The sequence below is a fragment of the Xiphophorus hellerii genome, chromosome 14 (assembly GCF_003331165.1).
Source record: "Xiphophorus hellerii strain 12219 chromosome 14, Xiphophorus_hellerii-4.1, whole genome shotgun sequence".
Classification (NCBI taxonomy): Eukaryota; Metazoa; Chordata; class Actinopteri; order Cyprinodontiformes; family Poeciliidae; genus Xiphophorus; species Xiphophorus hellerii.
Genome location: NC_045685.1, coordinates 18,404,955 through 18,432,336, shown reverse-complemented (window position 1 = coordinate 18,432,336; position 27,382 = coordinate 18,404,955). Strand labels below are relative to the sequence as shown.

Below are 27,382 nucleotides of genomic sequence, written 5' to 3'. Positions count from 1 at the left end.
GAAATAATGAGGTCACATTTTTATTAAAATCTCAGATGAATGACAATGACTTAAATATGTAACAAATTTGAGGACAAAATATACAACAAAATCCCAACATTTAGTTGTTAAAATGTTTTTTTTGTGTGTTTGTTTTAAGTAAAAAAAAAGTCTGAATAAAAAATGAGGTTGAATTAAGCACTAAGTTTGATAGATAATCAGAGTATTGGTAGTAATGCTACTGCCAGCTGAGCGCTTCCTTCCCCTCCACCGGCCCGGCTCCCACCTCCTCCTTCCCGTCTGGGACGCAATAAAAAGAAGACATGTCTGGAAGAAGGAGTCCAAAAGAGCTCCACGGCTGGTGGAAAGGTGCGCTCGGGTCTTTTCGACTTGAATCACACGCATCGATACTGTTCATGGCGATCAGATGGGAGTTTGCAGGAGTGATGTTGCTAAAGGTCACACCTGAGCACGGATCCAGGAGCTGGTTAGGATTGACGGCGCCGCTGTTGGTCATGACGTTGTGGACGCTGTCAAGGTTGCTGATGCCGTTTGCGGCGAGGCCCTGGGTGGAAAACGCCTTGGCTGGAGAGGCCTGGGGTGGGAGCAGGCTACTTCCTGGGCTGGGGATGAGGCTGGCGGGGCGGCTGAGGGCGAGACGCTGCGTGAGGAGCTGGTGCTGCAGCCGCCTGTCGGTCCAGTCCTCCTGAGGCTGCCGGTGGATCTTCATGTGAGCATTCCTGGATTTGATTTTATAGAACATTCTGGAGAAAAGAGAGGACACAGAAGATTTAGAATAAATCTAAACCATGTGTTGGGCTCGCCCTGGAGGCAAAGGCAGGGGTTTTGTATTGGCAGCTTCTTTTAAACTGCAAAAACAAAATCTGACTAAGTATGTTTGTCCAGTTTTTAGCACGTTTGAAATAAGACAAAACTAACGTACAAATAACTTTTCAGCAAAAAATAGGAGTTATTTAAAGGGAAACTATCATTTTATACTTCCATCTGGATCTCAACCGCTTCTAAAAACAGCCTAAGCAATAAATAAAAAATAAAAAAACAACCAGTTTTTGATTAAAAGTTTATGTCTTTTGGTGTCTGGAAAATGACCCGTTTCAAAAACCTTCTGAATATAATCTCACAAATCAGCAGGCACTGCTCCTCTCCTAGCAACCCCAGCAGAGTTCCAGCCTGTTACCTAGCAACCCCAGCAGAGTTCCAGCCCGTTACCTAGCAATCCCAGCAGAGTTCCAAAGCGTTTGGTTTTACTGGATTTAAAGTTACAGGATACTCTGAAACAGCTCAAAATAGAACTGACCAGACTAAAATCTCATTATCTAACAAAAATTTTGTGCAAGAAAATATAATGATCATGTTTTGGAACCCAGAAAACCTACCTTAGCAATTACTTTTTAGATTCCTATTCTCCCAACCCAAAAAAGGAATTAGACCCGAGGATACCTACTTATACTTATCTACCAATCCTGAATAGGAATATCTAGTTTATTTAATTTGGATCAGCATTATTAACTTTTTCTTCTTTTGCTCTTTCCTTTGGTTTGTTATTTTGTTTGTATTTCCTTTTAAATCCTGTAAAGCACTTTGTATTGCCTTGTTGCTGAAAATGTGCTATATAAATAAAATTACCTTACCTTACCTTTGTATATCGTAATCTGTTCACGGAAGCATAATAAGTCAATTTTAAGTAAATAATTTCCTAATATTGGTTTTAAAAAGTACTAGTTCCTCTGATGTTATAAGTTATAACTAGTTTAACTAGTATCTTTTCATCAATATTAAGAAATTATTAACTTAAAACAACCGCTTACATCTTGGTAAAAAAAGTTACTTGTAAATTAGCTTTGTTGTATTTCAAGTGTACTAAGATATTTGCACTGGAAACCAGACAAAAATCTGTGGCAAGATTTGGATTTTTGCAGTGTAATAAAGCTGGTGCTACTCACTTGCCACACAGCTTGCAGGGGAAGAAACTGGCCAGTGAAGGAACAGGAACCGCCTCTTCCAGAGCAAACGGCCTCTCCAGTGGCTGGGAGAGGGGCGTCATCTGTGAAACACAACAACTTATGAGCTGGAAAGCTCCGACTGACTCACTACGTTGCATAATCATAAAGCGCTTCACTCAGTTTCTGAATGCTTGAGGCAAAACCATTTTTACAAGAGTTTTTTTCTTACGCATTTCTGCAGCTCCTCCTGCGCCTCTCTGATCTCCTCCTCTTTTTGCTTCTTCTGTTTGTCCACCAGCTTTTTGCTCAGGTAGTAAAACTCCACGCACTGGGACACCGTCTTTGTCCTCACCTGCAACACGCAGCAGCAGAGTGTCCATGTTGTCAGACTCTGACTGAAATTCAGTGTTTAACAGAAGTTTTCTCTCCAGCTGAACGAGCTGCTATGCTGTGAGCAAAATGCTGAATCATTCACACCTGAACAAGTACGGGCATGAAAAACAAAACCCACAGCCAGAAGAAAAAGGAGGACAAATCCAAAAAATGATGAGCACAAAGTTACATTTAGTTTTGAAATAAAAATGGGTTTTTTATTTTCCTTTTATACAACAAACCTCCGATTGGTGCACCGTGTAAATAAATAAAAAGTTCATTTCCACCAAAAAACTTTTTAAATTTATCCCAGAAATTTTCTAGAAAGAAGAAAATTTCTTGAGTTCCAAAAGTCAAAACTTTTCTAGAAAAAACTCAGAAATTTTGAGATTGATCTCAAAAATTTTAAAGAAAAAAACAGTGAAATTTCTGAGTTTGAAATGTCAAAAAATTTGCTGGAAAAAAAAAAATAAATTTGATATTAATCCAAGAAATTTACTAAAAGAAACATTGGAAATTTGGAGTTTCTCCAACCATTTATTGCTTAACTGGCCTTGAGAGGTTGAGCAGCTGAAGACTTTCTTCTGCCTACATCTCCCAGAATGCCGTGCATTGCAATGAATATTCCATATATATTAAATATTAAATTCTATCAGATGTTTTATCTATTAATATTGATCACATTTACATCGCGACATGTGTTATTGATTTATTGTCCAGCTCTAGTAAAGAATATCAGGGTCATTGTTTTACCGTCTTCTCAATGAGTGGGAAGTCTTTTCCATACGTCTCTAAAGCCACATGGAAGAGATTCTTCTCAGTATCTGTCCAGAAATCACAGCCTGTAGAGAGAATAGGGGGAGGGGACACAGCGCCGCAGAAACAATGAAAATAAATACCACAAGGTCTTCCTATCATGCATGACATGCTGGGATGCAGATGTGATTCCCTGCTGTGTGGAAAAACACACAAAGATATAATTTCATAAGTTTAATGTAACAACTGCTTGAAGACTTTTTTTTTAGCCTTTTTCCTAAACAGATGATGGTCAGTAAATCTGTCAGGAATTTGAGATGTCTAATCACCAATAAGCTGTTTCTTTACGGAGCTGCTCTACTGTTACTTACAGGGAAAATACTCACCTGACTGACACACAACAATGTCTGCCTTGTTCTGGGCTCCTTGTGGAATTAAACGGGTGAGAGGATTGGGTGTAAGTGGGAGGAAATTCAGCCTACAACAATGACTTCTACTGTACAAGCTGCAGAAACGGGTTCCTCTTTTCCACACGCATACCAATTCTCATAGCTGTTGGCGAATGCTTCAGGAAAGTTTTGCTCACCCTAACTTGTTCTGGTAAGTCTTTCCTGTGTTTTTAGTAAACAAAACAGGAAGGACAGCTTTACCTTTTGTCTGAATAAAGCATAAATATCTGGTTAAGGAGTTGGCTTGGTTCATGAAATCAAGCCTGACATCTTTAATGAGGCTAAATCAGTAAATTGAACAACAAACTTGAAATAGACATAAACATGTTTAAATACACCAGAGATTTTGGCTGTAACATAATTAATTGTGCAAAGTGTCAGGTGGTAAGAGACCTTTTGGTAGCTACTGTATAGTTGAAGATAATACACTATTGGTATCTTAAAATAAAATTTTTTATTTAAATGTCTAAGTATAAGACTTAGCCAAGCACATAAAACTTAAATGCACTCTGACTGTTGATAAGGGTTTAGCAGTAGGTAGTTTTCTATGTAGAATTATGAAGATAAACAACCATTTGACTTGCTTGAAAAACAAATGTTTTCTTGTCTTTCCCATACTGAAGAGTGGCTAAGAGTCCATCATGTCAAATGTACACACTTGGAAAACAGAAAGTCAAGTATTGTTAGTTATTTTTAGGGAGTGTCGAAACATTTGTCACTGGTTTGTAAAAAAATATGTATATATATATTTTTTTCTGTGTGCTATAGTTCTTCAAAAACTAAAATCAAACGTTTGATGTCTTACATTTTACACTTTCAGATTTTGGAATTGCAATAAAAGATTAATTTAGCTGAAGTACTGACATAAAGAGGGAGACTGGGAGTTTACCTGAGTAGTGGTAGTCTGCTACTGGTGAGGGCTGTGAAAACAGCAGCATCTCCAAAGCGGCCTGCAGAACAAACAAAAGGAAATTAATAAAAGGAAAAGATGCACAGAGCTTAGGAACGATTCATAAAGAAGGATAAAATGGGTAAAACCTTTAAAAACAAAAAAATCACCTGAGAGACAATAAAACCATCTGTTCTTACCATTGTGTTCCCCTTGCAGTAGTAGAGACAGTGCAGCGCTAGCTCTGTGTTACTGCCCCCTCCTGGTAGGCAGCTGGAACTGCACATAGACAGCAGCTTCTCCACTATAGATAAAACACAAATAAAGAATTAAAATGTAAACTCCATCCAACTGGGGCTTCATTCAGGCTTAAATAAAAGTTGACCAGCAGGTGTTGTAGCTTACCGTGGCACTGAACTTTAGCGCTCTCCTGCAGCTCGTCCCAGGGTTTCCACACCAGCTGCTCTGGAGGGGAGTCGTCCTCCGAGACCCAGGAAGCCGAACACTCACCGTCCCCAACGCAAGGAGGAAGATCGGCTTGGAAGTCTGGACCCACGTTGACATATCTGAGAAGAAAACACCAAACTAGTGACCTCTGAACCTTCAGAGCCACATAAAGGCAGTCACAAAGTCAGCCTTCTATCACCTGAGAAACTTCTCCGGGATTAAAAACATTAAAGAAACATTGATCATAATTTTTTATGCATGTTGGCTTGATGACTTTGGAGATAGCTTTTGAGAAAATGTAATGTTTGTTGCTTGTTTCCTAATTGGTTACTGTATTATGTTTTTATGGTGTAAAGGACTTTGGACTGCCTTGTTGCTGAATGTGCTACACTAATAGACCTGTCATGATTACAAGTTTTACTGGATGATAAATCTTTCTTAAATTATTGCAATAAATGATAACATTGTTGTTTTGAGACCATTTTCAAGTAATATAATAATGTAATGTAATGGCATAATAATGCAAGATCAATAAACTTTACATCCTAAAAAACATTTAACACTGGAACTGAAAATATCCAAAATAAATAAACAAAACAACAGAAACAAAAAAATAAAATGAATTATGAAGTCTCTGTAAACATAATTATTCTTTTAAACATGAGCTAACTGAGTCCAAAGCACCAGACTGAAGACATCTGTCATCCAGTTTTAGATAAAAAGAGAGAAAAGAGAAAAACAATAAATCACACAAGTCTAAATAATTGAGTTTGTCTTAAATTATCATCATTTATTCACAATAAATCTATTGCAACCGGCCTAAATGCAAGTCAACTTGTCTTGTCTGTCGCTGCGCCTCTTCAGCTAGAAAACAAGGTGTGATGTTTTGTAAAGCAGAAAGGCCTGTTTGTGTACTTTACTTACGGTAACCCACATATCTCCTCCTCCTCAGCCCACGCTGTTTCTTCCCCCCTGCGGTGAACAGACGAAAGGGTCGAGAAGAGGCCTGTGGCCCTGCGGGAAGGATCGAGAAGCGGCCGAGGAGTGTAGCGGCTCCGATTCTGAGCCCTTTTGGATCGAAGGATACTTGGAAACGGCCTCCCATTGTAGACGGGTTTAGCTTGTTCCTGCAAAAAAAAAGACGAGGAGTTCACCATTACTGCTTCTTTATAATCATGCAAATGTAACAAACAGAGTAAAGTTAGATTTAGGTCAAGAGAGGAAAAGTAACTTATCTTTGCATCTGAACAAACAAAATCATTTCCTCTCTCTAGAAGAGCAGAGTTAACTTCCCGTTATGTGCCTACATGAGCCTCGTTCCACGGCAGGAACGACATCCCACCTTTCACACTCCATCCTCCTTATTTACACGCCTTATCTGTTAAACACGTCTAAAAATAAGGCTGTGGTTTTGGAATCTGTAGTAAAGTTGAGGCTCCTCCAGGTGCAGCGAGCGCCGCCTGCCTACCTGCTAACCTGTTTACCGGGTTTAGTTGATTAAAAATGATAGCAATATGTAAACATGGGCTGCAAATTTTTAAAATGCAATCTGTGATAATGTTTCTAAAGTCAAACTGAACAATCGCAGTGGCATGTTACGATTTTGATCACTTGCTTTCTGTGTAATAACTGAACAGTAGACATTCAAACTCAAACTGACAGCTTCTACAATGGGCTGCTCCATTCCTGTGCTGCTTGTTTGCACAAAAACGAGTACTGGAAATCTTTAAAACATAAACTTTATACATTCCCCTGTTACTTGTTTTACCTGCCATAATTAGCATTTTCTGTAAAAAAAAAAAAAAAAAGCTAAAATTTATTTTTTCACTGGAGCAATATAATCTGACACTCCAGCTTTTAGAAATACAACTTTTAATTTGAGCAAATTTAATCAGTGGGGAAACAAGAAGCAACTGATTCTTTTAACCATCTTCAAAATGGGAAAGACAAAAGAATCCTATTTGATTGGGGTAAATGTGTTGATCTTCATTACTAGAGAAACTACAACAGAAAAACAACTTTTATAAGTTAAGTTTGAAACAACTGGATGTCCTCAATGTGGCATTCCTCAGGGATCTTTCTTCGGCCTCTTTCTGTTTTCCACATACCTGCTTCTTCTCGAACAACATGTTTAGTTCCATGTCATTCTTTGTTGTTGATATTCCACTTGGCTTACCTAAAGCAGATATTTGTAGTTGTGCTAGTCATTGTATAGCCGTCTTTCTAGAATTAAACCCGGAGAATCTCAAATTCAAGGATCACACTGATTATTTCAGCCGTGTCAGTCAAATAATATAATTTAGGTTGCTAGAAATACAGAAGTTGGATTATATTTTTTTCAAATTCATATTTTATTTTATTATTTACTTATTTATGTATTTTTGCATCATTACATCAAAACAATTTCCTACCCTGTGAACTGGTTTACTGGCAATGGACAGAAAGTGATTCTGATTTTCCAATGAGAACAAACAAATTAGCAAATTTTACAAATGCACCCTCACTATAAAAGAAATCTTTATTTATGCAGCTAAACTAGAAAGTGGATAAAAAAACAAAATCCAATAATTCTTTTAATTATTTTCATTGTTTTTTTACTGGTGCTGATAAAAACACAACTCTGTACTGTACCTGTGGATGCTGTTGGTCCAGACTGACTGGTTCAGTCTTTATTTTCTGGGTCACTTTGTAAGTAGATACATTTTCCGTGGCTTCATGATGCTTCCCGGAGAATGGGTGAAAGGGAAGAGAGAAAGGAGCATTTGAGGATGGACTGGTGGCATGGAGGGATGAGCGATGGGTTGAAGAAGAGAGGGATGACGGTTCGGGAGACTGGAGAACGTCACAAGTGGCTGAGGACATGAATTTAAAAACAAGGAGGGATTAGAAAAAGGCGAGAGAACCCTTGTCCCTCGGAGGCAGATCTGTTCACTCATTTAAATTTTACACCTATTATGCTTCCTTGAACAGGTTAGAAGACGTCTATTGGCTACAAAACATGTTCATTACATTTTTTAGCCTGCTCAGTTCTGCCCTTATTGAGCAGAATGAGCTGTTTTCTGGACCCTTGTCACTTTAAACTCAATTAAGCTGCTGCTGCTGGCCTCAAAGTTTACACTCCAACGTGAAAATGGCGGCAAACAGGTGAGTAATTATACAACCGTATGAAAAGCAGTAGTCTGAACCAAACACTTATCAGCAGCCACTGATAAGTGGGCGGATAAAACCAGCCCACAAAACATGCTGGAACTCAGGTTGCTAGGTGACCGGCTGGGACTCAGCTCAGGTTGCTAGGTAACCGGCTGGAACTCAGCTCAGGTTGCTAGGTGACCGGCTGGGCTCTGCTGGGGTTGCTAGGTTGTCGCAGTCGAATGTCACTTACCAGTCTTTGTGAAACTGTTTTCCAGAAACCCAAAAATGCAAACTTATTGCCAAAAAACAACTGAGTATTTTTTTAAAGTCCTTGGCCTGTTTTTAGAAGCAATAGCAACGCAAATGGACAGCAAATTTGGGTGAGTCTATTTAATCTTTCTCACAACAGATGTTAATTAAACTCTTTCAGAGTTACTTCAACAAAATATTTAGTTATGTTAACACTTGAAGTAGTTAATTTCTTGTTGAAATAATTCTGAAAGATTTAACACAAGTTCTGAGAAGGACGAAACGAACTCAGCACAGAGTTGATTTAACTCTACTAAACGTGCAAAAATGTTTAAGTGTCGAAAAGCAGGGAAAAATGCAACTTTCAACTGAAGTTTTAAAAAATGTCAGACGTGAAAAGCGAAACTGCGATTTGCATGTGGGAAATGGGAAACTTCACAAGCACACCCACAAAAACCCACACGTCCCGTAAATTTACATGTGGGTATTAACCTAAGAGTAAACTCCTTTCATTTAGACCTGGTGCGTGCTCTTCTACATTTTTATAAGTAAAGCATGGCGGTGTATGTTTCTACCTGCAGCGTTCACAGCCTGGTCACCTTGAGAGGACCTCAGGCCACACTTGGAGTCGCTTTGGTCGGCTGCTGGCTGCGGGAAGCAATGCGACAGCAGGGGGAACTTCCAGATCATCCCGGCAGACTGAATGCGAGGTGGGAAAAACTGAAGTCCGCCCAGGGATTCTGCGCCCTGGGTAACCACATGTCCTGCCCCTCCCTGTGAGCCTGGAGAGTCTGCTTTGGAGGGCGACTGGGAGAGAGGAGGCAGCGGAGTGGGTGGAGGACTCAAAACTGAAGACATGAGGTGAGACGACGAGGGTGGGGAGGGGAAAGAAGACGACAAAGAGGAAGAGGAGGGGTGAAGATAGGTGTCTTGGTCGAAAGCGCAGCTATGCTTCAACATGACTGATTCCAGTCCATTCTCCCAGATTTGTCCAGAATCCCTTTCAGGAAGTATTTGGAATCGTCTCCTTCTTTGGGGGAGGAACGCGTCGGAGAAAGAGTCCAATTTCTGAGTGTTGATGCCTACAGGTGATCCCGAGCCCAAGCTGTGGGCGTCTGCCGCTCCTCTCCACCTCCGCTCTGCTGGACTGCCGACCTCTGCCTCCCCTGTTGGTGACACGGTGAGCCATGACCCTTCAGCTTCCGCCGGCTGAAGCTGATCCTCTCCTGAACCACAGCTGGACCCGTAATCTTCTTCTCCTCCTTGGTAACGGTCGCTCAGCTTTGACTCCGTCCTGTTGTAGGACGCAGTTTGCTTACCGAAGTGGCTCGCGCCGACTTCCCTGCTGCAAACGGCTTCTCCTTGTCCATAACTGTTATAGTTTGACCTGATCCTCCACCTGTCTCCCTCTTCAGGAGCGCAGTTCATCATGCAAAACACATCATTCGTGTTGCTGTGGAAGTCATCCGCAGCGCTTTCTCCACTCTCCCCGTCGTCCCAGATCCCCTTTTTTCCGTACCATGAGTCGTCAAAGTGACCGCCATGTCTGTTTTCGCCACCAAAATGTCCTCCCAAACCAGCATCTCCATCCAAGCTACTCCCGCTGGTGGTGAGGAAGACTCTGTCACTGTCGCTGCTCGCCCTCCTCACCCCAGATGAGGTGTTTGATGTCAGGAAGGAGGCCGCGGACTGCTCCTCTCTGCCTCCATACTGGCCGTGGGAGTCCTGGGCGGAGTGTGAGGACGGGTACCCGGCATCAGGGTTCTGAAAGCCGGATACGGTCAGGGGGAAAGAGGTCGGACGGTGACGATGATGCTGGAGGTTGGAGAAGGACTGCGCGGACGAGCGACCCTCCATGGTGATAGTGTGCTTGGTTTTGCTAGAATACCTGCAAGAAACACAGAATAACCAGAGAAATTTAGGGAGAGTTAGGGAGAGCATTACTTCAACGTATTTTTACTCAAGTAATAGTAAAAACGTATTTGTAAAAGCCTACTCAAGCACTAACTGATCAAAATATTAATCATTCAGTATCTTAAAAATACATAATCAGACAAACCAAAAAGTGTACATTTTTGTACCTTAAAGAGCAAACCAAAAATAATTAATCATAATTACAAATAAACAAAATCAGGAAAGAGAAATATCTTTTTCTTAATCAATTATTTTCAATTTAAGACTTATGACATTTTAACACAAACTGCAGGTGTGTGTCTGTGTCTGGTAAATTTTTGGTTAGTACAAGTTTCTTCTTCACTTGGTGAATTTACTCACAGTGGGTAGAAAATCCAGAAATATTACTCACTTAAAAGTAACAATACGTCAATGTAAAATGACTCCAGTAAAAGAAAAAACACAGCGTTTTTCCCAGAAAGTCACTGAAGTAAATGTAACTAGTTACTACCCTGGATACAGATATTTATTGGATTTAAACATGTATATGTATAATTCTTGTAGGAAATCACACTTATTTTTTGTCTGTCCCCTCAGAGTCAGAAAATGCTCATAAATCAATTTTATACAACTTGAGTTTTTGCATAAATGCCTAATGATACAAATATTATTTATTAAGCAGGAGGATATTGCAGCCATTTAGAATATTTCGATTAAAATTTGTACAAATTAATCAAAAGTGTTTGCTTACATTGTGTAATATTTTACATTAAGCTCAAACAAATTGAAGCTTCTAATCTTAACCACGTTTCACTGATTTGTAACTTGACATTAAAAAAATTATTTTTATGGCTTTATTCACTTTTTACAATTTATGTGTGATATTTATTGGTAGAAATGTATTTTAAAAAATTAAAATAAGTTAATATTTTATTCCAGCAGCATTATTTTAAGTTAAAATACATTTTTATCAGTGAGGTGGAGATTTCTTTAGCCTTATTTATCTTCCTCTCCACAGCTTGTTTGCAAAAACAAACTGCAGTTCTCGTAGTTGTAAACCTTCTAATTAATATTACGACTGTATATATATAAATAAATCAGTTGATATCTAGGGATAAGAAATCGGTAGCTAGAATAAAATCACTGCTGGACAATGTCTCCCACCCAATATGCCAAACTGCTGCATCCTATGTGCACAAAGAAGCGTATTGAAGATCCTTCCTCCTAGCAGCTGCTCTTCCTGTACATTTCATTCTTTAAATCACTTCACTCCTCTGTAAACCTTATGCAGTAATTGTGCCCCTATTGTTATTTTTATATCTGCATGCTTCCACCTACCTTTAACCTGCTGCTGTTGCACATGAATTGCCCTACTGTGGGACAATAAAAGATATCTCTGTTCTGTTCTCATAAAAATCATGCAACAGCAACAATAATATAGTTTCATTTATACCCCAAGTAAATAGAAAGGCACATTAGACAACATAAGCAAAAGATAAGTATACATTGAAAAAGTTTGGATTTCCTGAAAAAGTTTCATTCTTTGCTACTGCAATCGAAGATAAATTCATTTTAAAGCTTTTTTTCTTGTACCAGAACTCCCAGCAAATACTGCGTGAAATTGACATCATGTATCCTATTTCTCCAAAAGACTGCAAGGAGTCCCACTGATTTCTATGTTGACTCATTAAACTTCATATCATGCACACAAGACAAGAAGAATGATATTAAAAAACAGACTTTATGTGCATAAATGACCAGTTCCAGTTCTCCACGATGTAGCTCGTCGGTTGCTTTTTAAACGCTTCTTTGACAGCTTAATTTTAGTTACATGAAGATTTGAAAGAGAAGATTGAAAGTAGTCTATCTGAAGTAAAACGTAGTTTTGGTCATCTGTATCATAAAATATTCTCAATGTTTGTTATGTTTTCACAGAAATACACATGTAGCAATGAAAAATAAGCAAAAAAGCCACTAAATAAATATTAAAAGCAGCAACAATAGTGTTCTGGAAAATCCAAGAAACCATGCATAAACATAAACCAAATTAATCTCCGTCTACGGTCAATAAAAAATAAAGTACATCCCCTTTGCATATTTAGCATGTGTGGATGAGGGGTTTTTGTGATTTGAGAAATTTCACGCAAAATTCTCCATCATGACAAAATTGTTTGCTTCAGCTTTGCTTAGTTGTCCTTTGTGTTGTGATTTTTAAAAATAACCTGGTAAAGATTAGATCACATATTGACAGCGGCGTACTTCCTTTTTACAGCAAGTCACCTGAAGTAACTTTCCCATAAAGTTCCCACGCTTCAATTCAGGATCTGGAGCCAAACAGAAGTAATCAGAAAATTATTATTAAACCCTAGGTAAAAAAGGAAAACTTACTGCATTTACCAAAACTGAAAAATACCCAAATTTGTACCTGGTAATAAGCAGGATGTTGAGCGAGTCTTAGAACATGCTAGTGATGGAAACTGAGGGCGCAAAAATCAAACCATCTGGCCAAACGCTTTACCAACCAATGAGGGAGAGACTTAAAATTAAAACCACACAAAGTACAACTGATAGGTCAAAAAGGATGGTTTTTGCTGTTTTCTCGCATTAGAGACAAAAGTTACATTGTGGCCATTAATAGCAGACAATATTGCAATGTCATCTGCAAAAAAATTACTAAATTTCAATTCCAGAGAATTTATAAAATGTATTTATCTAAATGGTTGGCATTGCATTTAAGAGAAAGGGTTTCACTTGGAGTATTTACGCTTTATCAGCTCTTTTTCAAGCTGAAACAGCGAAGTTCAAAAAACTAAAACAAAAGAATCAGATAGTTAGGCGTGATTGTAAATTAAATGTAGCTGTTTACACAAAGTCATGCGGCGGGAAAAGCAACAAAAAAATTTTTTAACAAACATAATTTTCCATTCAGCAAAACTTGATTTAAATATTTTCTTCACGCCGTTTCCATATAAGCAAATCTTTGAGCTGTTAAATTTAAAACATTTGCTCATTTCTTCTAAACATTTAGTTCCTGGCTGTCTTTTTCTTCATTGTCTCTTATGAAACCACATTCTGTTCTAAATAGGACACTGAGTGAGTCAGAAAGAGAAAGAACAAAGTCAGATGAAGCGATGAAGAGACAAATACACTGTATACATTCTGAGCTTTTTCTCTTTACCAGTCCTTGGCGCTTAATTTCCTTTTCGCATATGTTCTCCTCCCGTTGTTCATGTTTTCGCCTTCTCACTGTCCTCATCATCGTCTCTGGGTCCTCAGCTCTTCGCTGTCTCAAGTGATTTTCAACCTTTAGCTTGAGTCCTTCCTATTTGTGTGTTTCACACACACACACCCATCATAATGGATAGAAAACCAACCATAGGCCACACACATCTTTTTTTTTTCTTTTTGTCAGACTGAAACACACACGCACACCCTGACTTTCATACTTACACATTGTTGCAGGTGTCAAAGAGGACCAGCGGGTAGTGATGTTGCCTCTACTGCCTTTGCGTCGTCGTGATAACCACATCCTGAGGAAACAACGCTGACGGATCTCCCTCCTTTTAGCTATCTTTATCTCTCTGCCCCCCACCACCATCTCTGTATATCTTTCCGTTTATCTGCCCGTCCCCACATTGCTGCGTCTCTCTTTCTCACCAAGCGTTTGTTGTCCTCTCTTTCTTCTTCTTTGTTTTTTTTTTTTCTTCAAATCTACGTGCTATTCGGTTTCCTCCAAAATTGACCCAAAGATGCACCAAAAAAAAATCTTCTTTTCCAAATAAAAGTACCAAAAAAATAAAACTTAAAAAAAACAACCAACAACGACTTCCAGTTTGGTGCAAATTATTTGTGCGTTTAAGTCACTTTTCTCGGCACTGTGAAACATCCTGTGATTTATCTCAGTGGGGTAATTTCTCCATCCCTATGTCTTAATTACGCTTAACGTTTTGTGTGTGTGTGGGCGTGTGTGTGTGTGTGTGTGTGTGTGTGTGTGTGCAGAGGCACCAGATGTTTACCAGATCAAGACTCTACCGGGCTGAGTCAGCTGACAGGAAGTGAAAAAGAACGAAACAGGAAGGAAGAAGACGGCGACAAACGATGAGGTTCAGGGAACCCTCTAACACACCCAGTGGTCCCACCCACTCGCCCACCCACCCAGACACACAGCACGCACCTGTAAACACGTTGTCTCTCTGTACTCGTTAAGTCAGCCTTAACAAGCAGAGAAAAACCTTCAAGCACCTACACAGTCAACCTCAAGCTCAACCACCAGCGAGTCCAGATGTACTGGAGTGAATTTGATGACCTTTGTCACAGACATGCAGGTTTACAGACTGGAGACATTCATGTGTTCATCGTTTTTGAGTTGCACTAGTTTTGAAAGTCTGCCCTCATGTCTTTTACAGCAAGAACAAATCTAAAATATTAATAAAATAAAAAATACATTTTCGATTTATTAATCTATTTAAAAGATAAATATGAAAATAGAACTAAATTAGATTTTACTGTAGTATATTTTACTATTTATTTATTTAAACAGTTTTCTACATATATTTTTTCATTTATTTAATTTTATTATAACAAAATATTTAATTCCCATTGCAAAAATTATTTTCTCTATTTAAATAAATAAAAAAAACTTAGGTAAAGTTCAAATATTAGCTGTCAACTCTTCAGATTAAACGTTCCTTTCTTGCTTTACGAGGCATGATGGAGCTGCTCTGAAATCCTCCGTTTTATAGTTGTTTTGTAAACATAAATTATAATTTATTAAGCGTTAATTTGATTATCTCTGCTGCTTGCAGATCAAAGGTCACTGCCAATTATCCTTAATTTCTGGATAACATTAAAACTGTTTTCTTTTATTAACTTTGCTGAGTCTGAACTGGTACTAAATTACGCACATATTTAATATATACATATATTTTTTTTAGACAGCGTTCTCTCACCTGACCATGTCTGACTGATAACCAAGGTGTAAAATTTGCATGTAATTTATGTTCATGTCAAACAGCTGCAACTTGCAGAAGACAATCAGCAGAATTCAAGTTTACCGTCACGCTTCAGTCAGTCACCAGTAGCTTTACTGGCAACAAGTTTTGACCAGCAGAAGTTGCTGGAGCAACTATCTCCAACATTATTGTCCCTTTTCCAATAGGCTAATCCGTAAACACGACACGTCAACGTGACTTTAAAGCCTTCAAGTACACCGATGTTTAAGAGAAAATGATTTGCTATGAAAAAAGCAAATAAAACACAAATTATTGGCTCTGATTTTACACTGTGGTAACAAACGGGGACATTTTTTTTTAAAAAGACGGAATGGTTGACCTCTAATGGAAACGTTGATCGACGTGTCTGCCACTCTAAAAGAGGAAGTCAAAGGATGAACACATTTCAACCAGGAAGAATTATAAATTCTTATACAGAATATACAGAAACCTTTTTTATAATTTTCCTTTTTTAACTGTCAAATCATCTGTAAGTGTTGCAGCATTTGTCTTACATGCAGTGTGAACGAAAATCTTGGTCCCGGTCTCACTTCTTTTCAGTTATTTTGGGGGCTGTATGAAAAAAATCCCTGCATCTTTCAAGTGCCTTGCACAATTACTCATTATGCAGAGAAAAAAAAAGAAGTGTCTTAGACGTAACTCCATCAGTACAGCTCTAAAGTCAGAAAAAATGTTATTTCTAGAGGATATCTGATAGTAAAATGGAAAAATTTAAAGGAAGGAAAATGTTTTTGCAAAGTTGGATGTATGCTGTACCTTTTTATTTATTCTATTTATGTCATTTAGAGAGGAGTATTTTGGATTATGTCATTAAAAAATACAAACATAAAGGCCCAAAATTATGAAGTAACTTCCAAGAGACACGTGAGAAAACCAATCTCAGTCCCTGACGCGTAGCCCGGCGTACAGGTCCAGAAGGTTCTGACTGCCAAACAGCACAGAAATGGCTGCTACTCTGTAGATTACTACTCTCTGCAAGTCGATCAACAACATTTACAGCACAATGAACATTTCTCCTGAACAGTAATTTTGAACATGTATTGTCGACTGATTTTATATTTATTTACTACACATGACTCTTATAAACACAGCATTGATGTTTTTTATGCATTTTTCAGTGAGCTTGTGCAACGTAATTTCATTCTACGCTGTTTGTGGAGGAAATCTGTAAAAATCAGAACAAGTATGCACAATTTTCCTTATGTATTTTTAGGTATGCATAACTATTATCACACCACTGACGAATACATATTAACCGTAAAGAAGGGCTGAGAGTTGCAGCTTAAATGTAACAGCTCACATATCAGGTTCCTCTAAAGAAAGTACTTTATAATTATTGTAAAGTATCGGATCTGCTTTGTATAAATACAATCTTGCTTCAAAGCTTTTAGACAGTGAAGTATTATTGTATGTTCATAATACTGTATATGTGGTCAGTGGTGCCTTTAATGGTCACAGCTAATCTTTATTTTTAGTGGCTGCGATGTGGTCAATGTGTAAGAAGAGGTTTTGATATCATCATCGCAATTCTTACCAACAGCATCACAGTTAAATATTTTCCTCATAGCCTTGAAAGGCTGCATTAAACTCAAAAAATTAAACTCCTAAACATGGTTTAAACTATGCCATGATATTTTTTCTGAGAATTTCACGATACTTCAGTAAATTGATGTCCGTTTCAGGAGTGAACCAGACAATGATCTTTGTGTTCTGATGCAAAACAGACAACACAAGCAGACCCACATAATTTCCCACGTGCAAAAATCTCCATCAACATGACATGAAACAGCCTTCACTTCAATTAATTTCAATAATTTAATCTTTTAGGCCTTATAAATTTAGGCTGTGTATATAAAGATCTTTTTTAGTTAAAGTGATGCATACATAAACAAATTATTTAAATAATAAGTCTTTAAAAGATAAAGTCTTTTAGTGGATATGGAAAAAGCATACATATTTTTGGTGATTTCTCTCTCTTTAGAAGACTTTTTTCAACATAACTTGAGCAAAAGGAGAGAAATTTCTATACAACTGCAAATTATTCATGGAAAACTGGCCAATTTGTGGATTTGTGCCTAAAATATTCTAAACAAAATGCATTTTGGGAAGCTGAAATACCTTGGCTGTACACTACTTGACGCTCTCTCTATTGGCTGGCATTGGCAAAGCAGCCAATCCAGGAGCGGCATTTATTTTCCTTGGCACTGATTGGCTGAACCGTTAAGAGTAGTTGCTAGTTTCTGCATTGAGATAATGTGCTTCCACAAATATACCTTAATATTAATCCATATAAAAGTACATTTGGTGTTTGACCGATTAAAATAAGGAGAATAAGAATTTTAGAGTCTGATCTGAATCTGAAGTAAACAGACATTTATTTAGACATTTATTTGTTTCCAACCAAGTACGGCTCATTTCCATTCACCTGAAATTAGTTCAAAACTCGTTTGGGTAGATAACACAACGCTGAAGTTAGAGTCAAGTTCAAAGCTTTTCAGATAGTGAGACAGAGCTACGAATCAAACGCTAACTTTAGCTCATTAAGACAGCAGAAGATGCTTGACGCTAAAGCCATTTAGCTAAGAAAAAGAATAGAAAAGCCAGCATTCACCTGTAGAAACATAATAAATATATTGTAGGTCAGAGGAGAAAATCTAAAAGTGAACAAATTTATTTGACGCCCTGTTTTACCAACTTTATAAACAAAGGTTATAAGCTGTGGTTTCCAAGCTAACACGATTTTCTTTATACATAATTCATTTTAACAAACACGACACTTATCTTGCTTGAGCTGAATGAAGCCTGTGCAGATTGTTGCTAAAAATATTTTCACATCTTTTTTTTATTATTATTTTTGTAAAGATAAATAACAAGCCTTTTTAAAGTATTCTTGTCTAGTTTTGTCTCTCATTATAATCGTAATTATTATAATCGTAACACAGAGTGCCAGAGACAGCATGTGAACTCCTCTCCTTATTTACGACCCAACACAGAGCACTGCAAAACTGAATCACTTTCGATGTCTGAGCATCAGAGTGGGCGTAAAGGTGACTGTTAATGTTGAGGTCATTTATTCGGTGAGACTACACTCCTGAAAACCTCATCATTAATATGTGTTACAGATAATAATGTGGTGCATTCAGAATAACCTCAAAATTAGCATACGTGATCAGGTTAGACATGTTTACACTTCTGTAACATGTAGTCCTTAAAGGTACAAGCACATTTCTCTGCATCAGATTTAATTTTATATCCTGTTTTTAATCGGGAAGAAAATGTTGTAGATCATAAAAATGTGCTCTCTTATTGTGTGATGTATTAACATATCTCTGGGTAGCCATCATGAACACAGTTTGGTTTTTTCCTGCCAGAAACAAACAAAAAAATAATATTATTTTTAATGACAATTTCAACTAAATTACAAATTGATGGATGACATTACGGCGCTGCTACGCTATTATAATAACCATTTAATATAATCTATTTGGCTCTTTCAAAACAGAAAAGCAAAACTATTTTCCTACTGCTGCAAAAACAACAGAGCATATAGATAACATATATATAAATGTTATACACAATGCGATTTGTGATTGTTTTGATACATAAACAATATCGCTACTTTTGGAGGGAACAAAACGATTTTAAAATCTATAACACTGTAAAATCGTATAAATAGGTTTGCAGGGTGAAAAGATATACAGAAGTGCAGTTAGTGTTAATTTGTTAGGATGGCCTCCATATTTACACCATTAGTCCGTCAATCTTGACCCCAACGTGCCATTTTGACAAGCGAAGACAATTGCTTGCTCCTGTTGTATTTCTAATGACGTTTCTAGCTGTAAAACGCTGCAGTTGAGAAAAATGTCCTACGAGTTTGTTTGATATTTATTCATTTAATTAAAAACAAGACAATTATATAAAATAGAGATGTACAAATCAATAAAATGAAAGGCAGCAGAAAGAAGAAAAAAAATCTTATATCTGCCCCTTTTGTCCCAAAAGTATATTCAAACAATAGGGATTTACAAACATCAACTCAAAAAACAATTTGTATGGATTCATATTATTCTATTTCATAATTTTTCAAAAAACTAACTTTTACCATACTCTTAAATATGTACATTTTTATTATCTCTCTCCAGACCATTGCACAGTTTGATTCCCTGGATTGAGGTTTGCTCCTGCAAACTGGTACGAAACCACAGCTTCACAAACATCAATATTAACTTTCTATCTTAACAAAATTGACTTGAATAAGTGAAATTTGTTACAAAATGTACACAAACCTCTCAGTCCTGGTGGAAATCTGCACCCATCAACTTCTCTGCATCTCCTAATACTCATCTCTCCTTTTGACTGAATGGCAAACATTCATCAAATCTCTTGCAAGATTGATGAACAGTTTTCACCATTAACTTTTACCTACCCACCAACATCTACAGCTTTATTTTAACATTAACTTAGTCCATTTTTAATTATCTACTGCATATTTTTAAATGTATGAGTGTTTTCAGCGCTTCTCTCTTGCACCACGTGTTGTGCAAAGACGATGTAAAGGAAACCTGAATGATTTCTTGTCACAGAGAATAAAAAGCTTTGTGTGTCAGATCCTGGCCCATTTGCCTGATTGTTTGCTTAGTTTATTCAGCTTTAATCAACACCACACAAGTATAATTCTGTAATAAATACATTTTTCGTATAAGTGTAGAGGTTGCTTGAACCACTTTCATGTTCATATGTGAAACCGAGTGTGTTTTGAGCTTCGGTTCAGGCAGCGCACCTGAAATTCGCTGCAGATATTTTTGCAGCGACAGCAAAATGAATCTTTTGAAGCTGTTGATTTCAGAAACGTTGTGCATGTTTGCCTAGATTTGCTCCCCCTTTTCACTTTTCCCCTCCTGTCTCATTGTTTTAGGATGCCCAATTTGCTGCCTGAGCAATATCCAGTTTTCCTCCACTTGCAGAGAAATTTGTCTCTCACGCTGCACGGCAACTCGACCCACCATACAGTTTCCCAAAACTACCAGAACATGACGCACAAAAGAATTGTTCTGGTTTTGTTCATTTTAAATTAGATCTGTTTGAATTCCAATAAAATATTTTGGTGCAGAAAGGACAGCGAATTTAAGCACTCGAAATAGTTATTTGTCAATAAAATGAACACTAAAAAAGCATCAGTTCCAGATATCATTGCTTTACGAAGTCTAAAAATCTAACTGAAAGAGTGCAGGGAGTCTTCTGAAATATTTTCTGCCGTGTTTCAGCACATCCTGCTATGAGTCTCATATTTGTATGAGCAGGCAAACGTTGAGAAAAGAGTCGAATGAAAAATGTGTGAATGAAAAGGATGTGAGAGGTTGGAAGGGGGAGTGCGGAGGAGTCGGCACGGGGGAAAACGTTTTCTGGTTTTCTCTCAAATTCAACTCAAAAACCTGCGGGAGCAGAGGAGGGGGAACGAGACGCTCGCTTTTGGACTTTTTTTTTTTATTTCTCTGGGCTCTAATTTTTTTTTTTTTTATTCTGTCTGCGTCTGTCTGTTTTTCTTCCGTCTCTCAGTGACTGCCGGGAACAGTGGAACAGAATGGAGGATGAAAGTTGTAAACAACAAATAAGACATTGTAAAAAGACACAAGTCGGCCCATGTTTGTTTGCTTAGTTTCCAGCTGTCATCATGGCTACACAACGATGTTTTTGGAATAAACTAAAGTTTTACGTGTAATGGAAGAAACGAGAACGCGGTAACTTCACCTGAAAGTGTTTTTGAAAGACAAAAAAAAACACAAGCAAAACTACAAACCACTTTTCATAAAAAGACAATATAGACAAATAATTTAGGAAAATACAGTTAATGTATTAAAAATAATAAGATTAAGCATTCATTTGCTTTTTAAACGGTAATCTTTCTGTTTAAATAAAAATCTGAACAATTTTATGACTACTCAATATTTGTCTGGACTGACATTATAATGCACTCAAAGTTTATCCATGCATTTCACAGCAGTTTGGAGTAAACATTTCACCTTAATATGTGCAAACAGGCATTAACAAATTTAAATAAAATGCAAAAAGGCATAGCAAAGGTTTGGAAAGGAGTGGAAGTTTCCCTGAAATCAAAATCAAAAGCGAACTTTCTTTAAAAAAAAAGAAGAAAAGCTGCCTAAAAGTAATGCAACGGCTTGTTTGACGAGAGCTTTCGTGTCAGAAACCAGAAAATGTTCAGAGACTCGACCGCTTGCACATTTCTGCAACGCTTCAGAGTCACAAAGAAGTTAGAAGACTTTCATCATTCAAGATTTGTGATTCCTGAGCCAACAAAGGCCAGAACGAGAGAAGAAGCAGCTATCACGAAGTGTGGCGATGTTAGTTCGTATTTAATACAGCGGTAAACGACGCCATAAAAATAAGCAAAACATCAATTTATGCAGTTTGTACAAAGGAATATTAAAAAGTCTCAATCAGATCCACCAAAAATGTTGAATAAAGTTTCAGCGTCCATTTCACAAAAAAAAAAAGATCTGCAAAGCTTAACAGGCATTAAAGATGCCTGTTAAACAATCTTCTGATTGTAAGGCGCAAAGGTAACGATACGGTAAGATCAATTTAAAGTGAGAGACTGAAACACAAAGACCACTTATCTTCAGTCAGGCTGTGATTTCAAAGGGCTGAATGTTGGATTTCTACCATGTAAATAAATATAGGTCACAAAGGTCAACCAGCAGAAAGGTGAATCTGCAATCATGTTGGTGCTTCCGGAGTATTGTGTAAAATTTAACTATTTGATTTAGTAAATTTAGTATTTTTATATGCAAAGTTGGTAGTTTCAAATTTGTGTTTGGATTGATATTTCTTTCTTTATTCAAACTGGCAGCTACCGTGCTCTAAATGTAAAAAAAATAAAATAATTCAGCTAAGTTCCCCACAAAACAATAAAAACCACAAACATTTAAAAACTGTAGGTTAGGAAATCACTATAACACTAATTAGTAATTAAAAATCTGCTCTGTAGCTTTAATCAGTAAGATCCAATAGAAACTAACTTTAAGAGGGCCAAGAAAATGTGAATTATGGGAGCAGAAAGCTGCCCTGCGACAGACTGGCGACCTGTCCAGGGTGAACCCCGCCTCCCGCCCGGAAAGTAGCTGGAGATAGGCACCAGCAACCCTCCCGACCCCACTGGGGACAAAGGGTGAACAGAAAATGGATGGATGGATGGATGGGAGCAGAAAGCCGCCTCTTCATTTTCAACGTAATGCTCAGCGACTTTCAGTCGGGCGCCGATGTTATAAAAGATAACGTCTGGTCCTGAGACTGTTAGCTGTGACTAACTGACGACAACATTGGGTTTGCAACGTTACGTTATATTCATGCACCACAATTAATTTATTGATTTGTCTTAAAACTAAGTTTATGTTCTGTACTTTCCTGGCACCTATAGTAAAGATGTGTAAAAATATTTTTAAAAATTCAACCTTTGGTTTGAGTACATTTATCAAGAAGTGAAAAAAATATATTTTAGCAAAATCGCAAGTGCTATGATTTGTGATGGAACTAAAAACTCTAAATAAATAAATGCAACTTATTTATAATTTCACCTTTTAAAATAAATCTAGACATATTTAATTAGCAATGCCTGACTTCCTGTTTCTTTCAAGAATAAATATGACGTGACACAGTGGCCTCATTTCTCTTAGCCACTCTTCAAAATGGTAAAGAGAAGAAAACATGTCTTTCAAGTAATGTCGACCAATAAGGTACACTTTTAAAAACTCTACAGCACTTCAACATGCTTAAGATTTATATAATGAAATCTCAATCATAAGTCGTGTTCAGTAGAAAAAGTTCGGTGGCTTGCAGGTGTAGATTCTCGCCGCACAGTCAAAGATTCACGATCACAACAAACATTTTCTTACGAATCTTTCACATTAAATTAAAATTGGATTAAGACAGCTGGTAATCACACTGTGTGACCTTTATAAGTTAGAAAATGACAACAAGAAAATTACTTTTTGACCAAAAGTACTGATTTCTAATTCAATAATGAAACATTTTAGAAGAACCGGAACCGTGACAAAAAAAGCTGGAGCTAGATTTATTTTGGAGGATGACGAGGCACGTAAAAGCATAACAAAAACAACGCACAAATGTGCTCCTGTTAAAAAAAAAAAAACATTTTTACCTCATCTTTAGTCTGGAGTCTGTGGAGTCTAATGTATCTTATACCAAGTACTTTTTGTTCTATAAACATGTTATTGTGAAAATGCCAATTAAATAATATCCATTAAGTAAACAAGTCATGAAGCTGGTTATTTAGGATTAAACAAATCATGCAGGCAACTATTATTGTGATGCATTCACGACATTTTAACATGTCGGAAACTAAAACGTGGCCATTTTCAATATTTTTGTTCCTTAAACATTGGATTTTTTTGGTTCTGTTTCCAGAAAACTGGTTGCAAAGTGCTTGATCTTCACAGACAACCACAACTAATAAAACTATTTTTTTATTTGTATGCAGATTACTGAGATTAGATTTGATAAACCTTTTAGTCATCCTCTGCTATGAGGTTGCCTTTGTAAGGTTTCTTTTTTCTTTTTTACTAGGTAGTGTTTGCATGACTACAGCTACACCACAAAGTTACAAGATAGAAACATCAGACAGGAACAACCTAGATACCATAGAGGGACGTCAAGGCATCAGGACTTACATTTTACAACATTTAGTAGTAATTTAGGATTTTCAGTTTCTGGAAAGCATCCCTAAACAGAGGGTAGAAAAAAGTAGGTGGTTTGACCTCAGGGTGTGTAAGCAAAAACCTTAAGCGCCAAAACACAAATCTGTTTTCAGCAAGTAATCATGTGAGGAAGATTTCGAGGGAGGCCGCCGCAGCAACGGCAAGGGAACTACAGGTTTCCATGGTTGAAGAGGGAGACACTGCGCGACTGCTTTCCGGATGCTATATGGCAGAGCGAGTTTACCGAAGCAAGAAACCGCTAGAGAAAAAAAAAAACATCACATGACATGTGAGGTTCGCTTTAGGTGGAACTCATGTAGGAAACGCAGTGGAAAAAAGGTTGAATGGTGTGTCTGAAGCAAAAACCGAGCTTTCCAGTCATTCAGACTTGATAATCCACTGATAGTGCCATGCTGAGGGCCAAACCCGGCTGCTCTAATAAACGAGATTTACGTAAGTGAAGATTAGAGAGTGAGATAAATTAAATTAAATGCAAAGATCTTGTTGTGGTCTGCTAAAGAACATTTCTATTGCAGAAAAGTGCTAACCATCTAACTCAGGGGTGCCCAAAGTCGGTCCTCGAGGGCCGGCATCCTGCATTTTTTAGTTTTCTCCCTGGCTTAACGCACCTGGATCAAATGATGGCTCGTTAGAAGGTCTAAGAAGAACACTAACATGCTGAAAAGGTTGGCGGCCCTCGAGGACCGACTTTGGACACCCCTGATCTAACTAAAATGTAATAAAAAATTTACATATTACAGCTACATACCAATAATTTATGTTTCTGAAAATTAAAAGAACGATTTCAATACAGAAATGTTATGTATGTAATAATGGGGAAGTTTGGTAGTCTGCGACCAAATCCATAATGAAGACAACGCCAAAGAAGTTGGTGTCTCAGAGTGCTGTATTTAAACATATTAATGGAAGGTTGAGTGGAGGGAAAACACACCGGCAATAGACTTGATAGGATTGTTTGGTGGTGCTTCACAAGACATGTTGCTTTAGTCGGTGCTTTAAGAGCCTGCAGACACAGACGATGACTGTGTTAAGCAAATTCTAAACCCCCGAAAACATCAAAAAGGGTATTAATTGGCCAAGTACATAAAAGTAATTTGGAAATCAAGATCTAAGAGAGAAAGGGTGAAGAACCCCTTAATTAGCAAGGTCAATAATGATTTGTGGTGCCAAGTCATCTCCTGGTGTTGGTCCACTTCGTTTCCTGAAGTCAATGCAATCAGAAATATTGGAGCGCTTCCTTCTTCCCTCTGCTGACCAGTTTTTATAGAGATGATTGTGTTTTAGAACGTGGCATCTGCTAACTCTGCTAAAGGTACTGAAATTTGGTTCAATGACAAAATTTTACTGGGTTTAATTGGTCATCAGACTCCTCTGAGCTAAATCTGAAAGAGAGTCCATGGAGTATTGTAAAGAGGAAGATAAAAACAGAAGAGTCAACAATGCAGATGAGCTAAAGGTCACTATTAAAACAAGCTGGGTTTCTATTGCCTCAGCAGAATGATCACATCCATGCTACGTCACACTGATGCAGTAAATCATGGAACAAGAAGCCCTGACGATAAAATACTGCATTGAAAACGGATATACGTTACAATATTTCTGTATTAAAAATCCTTTTTACAGGTCTAATGTAATAGAAAAACTTGAGTTTGGGATTTTATGTGGTGTCAACTATAATCTACATAAAAATGAAACAAAGTATATAAAATCTTTTGAGATGGACCTGCTCATTAGCTCTACAAACAAAAGCAAAGATTAAGAATGTTTTCAAGTTAAAACAGACCCGTTGGAAAAGAAGTTTATGACCAAAACATAACATTAATAATAGTATATCAAATGTATATGCTGCTTTTTAGGGCACTCAAAGACGCTTTAAAAAGAAATGCAACAGAAAACATGTTGCATTTCAACTCTAAGGTTTTTGTGACAGTGACAAAAAACTTTTGTCAGTCCCACATGGTTCTGCAACTCATTAGCATACTGTTAGGTTTTCTCTACCCGAGGTTTAGTCTTACATTACGACAAATAGTTGGACAGCCTCACTCGATTCTTTTTCAACCTTTTACTTGTGATGTTAAGCCATGAATTCACTCGGTACAGATGGTGTTTTAATCTGGGCCGACTCCGACTTGGCACCGACTCCGAAGTTCTACTTCCTAACGTACAAAACACGAACACGGTTGTTGCCCCAATTCCTACTGCAGATGTCAAAGAAGGTCACAAAAGTAAAGGAAGTCAAAAAATAGCAACAGCAGCGACGAAGAAGCCTCCATCTACCGCTTTGTCCACCTCAGCCAGGAGAAGACTTCAACAGATTACAACAGCGGAATCAGTCCAGGAGTTTAAACGGGTCAAAACCTCAGCAAAGAGGAAGAACAAAAGACACACGTCCAATACGTTGAATGAAACATAGGGCTTAAGTAAAGGAGAATAAACCCTAGCTGCTTGACTATATCTCGGTCAGGGGCACACAGAGGCCCTGGTTTATCGTAACATGACATCTAAACAACGCTCACAATGAACAAAGTCAAGCTTGTGGTTTTAAGCCTCTCTGTGTAAGAACTTGTTTGGTGTACACACCAATCGGTTGTGGGTAACAACACTCAAATGCTACAGTAATGTTGAGACTTAGAAGAAAACTGTCACAGTAGAAGACAATTATGATTTTGAAGGGAATGGTTTATATATCTGAGTCAAGTTTATGGGCTATTTGGTGAAAGAATCAAACCAGATTAATAATTATAATCAAAATTATGGCTAAAATAGCAGGAATTGGGGCATTTCAGACACATTATTTTTAATATGTATTAACAAATTATGAAATTTCAGTTTATTGCAAACATTTATAAAGACAAACCAAATGAACCAGGTGCACCTGTCTTTACCAGCCAAAGTAGACAGGTCTCTTCCATGCCAAGTTTATGTCACTACCATAGATTTAGCTTCTGTAAACTATAATTTCATCAAACAATCAGGATGAAACATATTGTCTTACCTGTAAGGTTGTCATTACGAGGAGAGATGACAGTGGAATGTGTTTGGTCTGCTACTTGCTGCACATGTGTGTGTGTTTGAGTGTGTGTGTCTGAGAGAGAGAGAGAGAAAAGGGGAGGAGAGTGAGTCGATGAACTACAGAGAGATGTACTGTAGTTTCATCCAAGATGAGCGGCCCTGTCAATCTTTCACTCTCTCATCCACCTTGTCATAACACCACCGTGTGTGTGTGGGGGGGGAGGGGGGTGCGCACATCTGCATGTGTGTGTTGCAGTCTGTGTCATAATGATGCTGGAAAGAAGAGAAAAACACTCAAGTGTGTAGCATAGGCTTTAAACACACACACACACTTAGACAAACTTTCAGTTTGAGTGGGGGCTTTTTCACTCCCCTCCCCCCCACTGTGTCATCTATCGTTGGTGTCTATTGGTTGGATTGCATTTGAAAAAGGCCACACTCACACACTTATGCAAATTCACCAGCACACTTTCAC

General features: G+C 37.7%; 1 protein-coding gene across 3 annotated transcripts; it reads right to left on the bottom strand.

The window, feature by feature from the left end:
* Window positions 1-4: 4 nt before the first annotated feature.
* On the bottom strand, window positions 5-26,971 carry LOC116733379 (transcriptional-regulating factor 1-like). Of its 3 annotated transcripts, none has more exons than XM_032584208.1 (11): window positions 26,891-26,971; window positions 8,813-10,125; window positions 7,488-7,708; window positions 5,781-5,983; window positions 4,815-4,975; window positions 4,610-4,713; window positions 4,410-4,470; window positions 3,069-3,157; window positions 2,173-2,295; window positions 1,944-2,044; window positions 5-743 (listed from the first exon to the last, which is right to left on the bottom strand). In XM_032584208.1, the coding sequence occupies exons 2-11, from the start codon at window positions 10,092-10,094 to the stop codon at window positions 218-220; spliced, it is 2,871 nt and encodes a 956-aa protein (XP_032440099.1). In that variant the 5' UTR covers window positions 10,095-10,125; window positions 26,891-26,971; the 3' UTR covers window positions 5-217. The 3 variants fall into 3 exon arrangements, with proteins under 3 accessions (XP_032440099.1, XP_032440100.1, XP_032440098.1); XM_032584209.1 differs by lacking the exon at window positions 26,891-26,971 and adding an exon at window positions 13,581-13,690; XM_032584207.1 differs by lacking the exon at window positions 26,891-26,971 and adding an exon at window positions 13,309-13,562.
* Between the last annotated feature and the right edge of the window lie 411 nt (window positions 26,972-27,382).

Excerpts from the sequence above, each read along its gene's own strand:
- LOC116733379 (XM_032584207.1), bottom strand. The coding sequence starts at position 13,361 with ATGAACAACGGGAGGAGAACATATGCGAAAAGGAAATTAAGCGCCAAG. Across the intron at positions 4,471-4,609 it reads ACTGCAAGGGGAACACAATG|GCCGCTTTGGAGATGCTGCT; the intron begins GTAAGAACAGAT and ends TTTGTTCTGCAG. Across the intron at positions 744-1,943 it reads CCCTGCAAGCTGTGTGGCAA|AATGTTCTATAAAATCAAAT; the intron begins GTGAGTAGCACC and ends TCTTTTCTCCAG.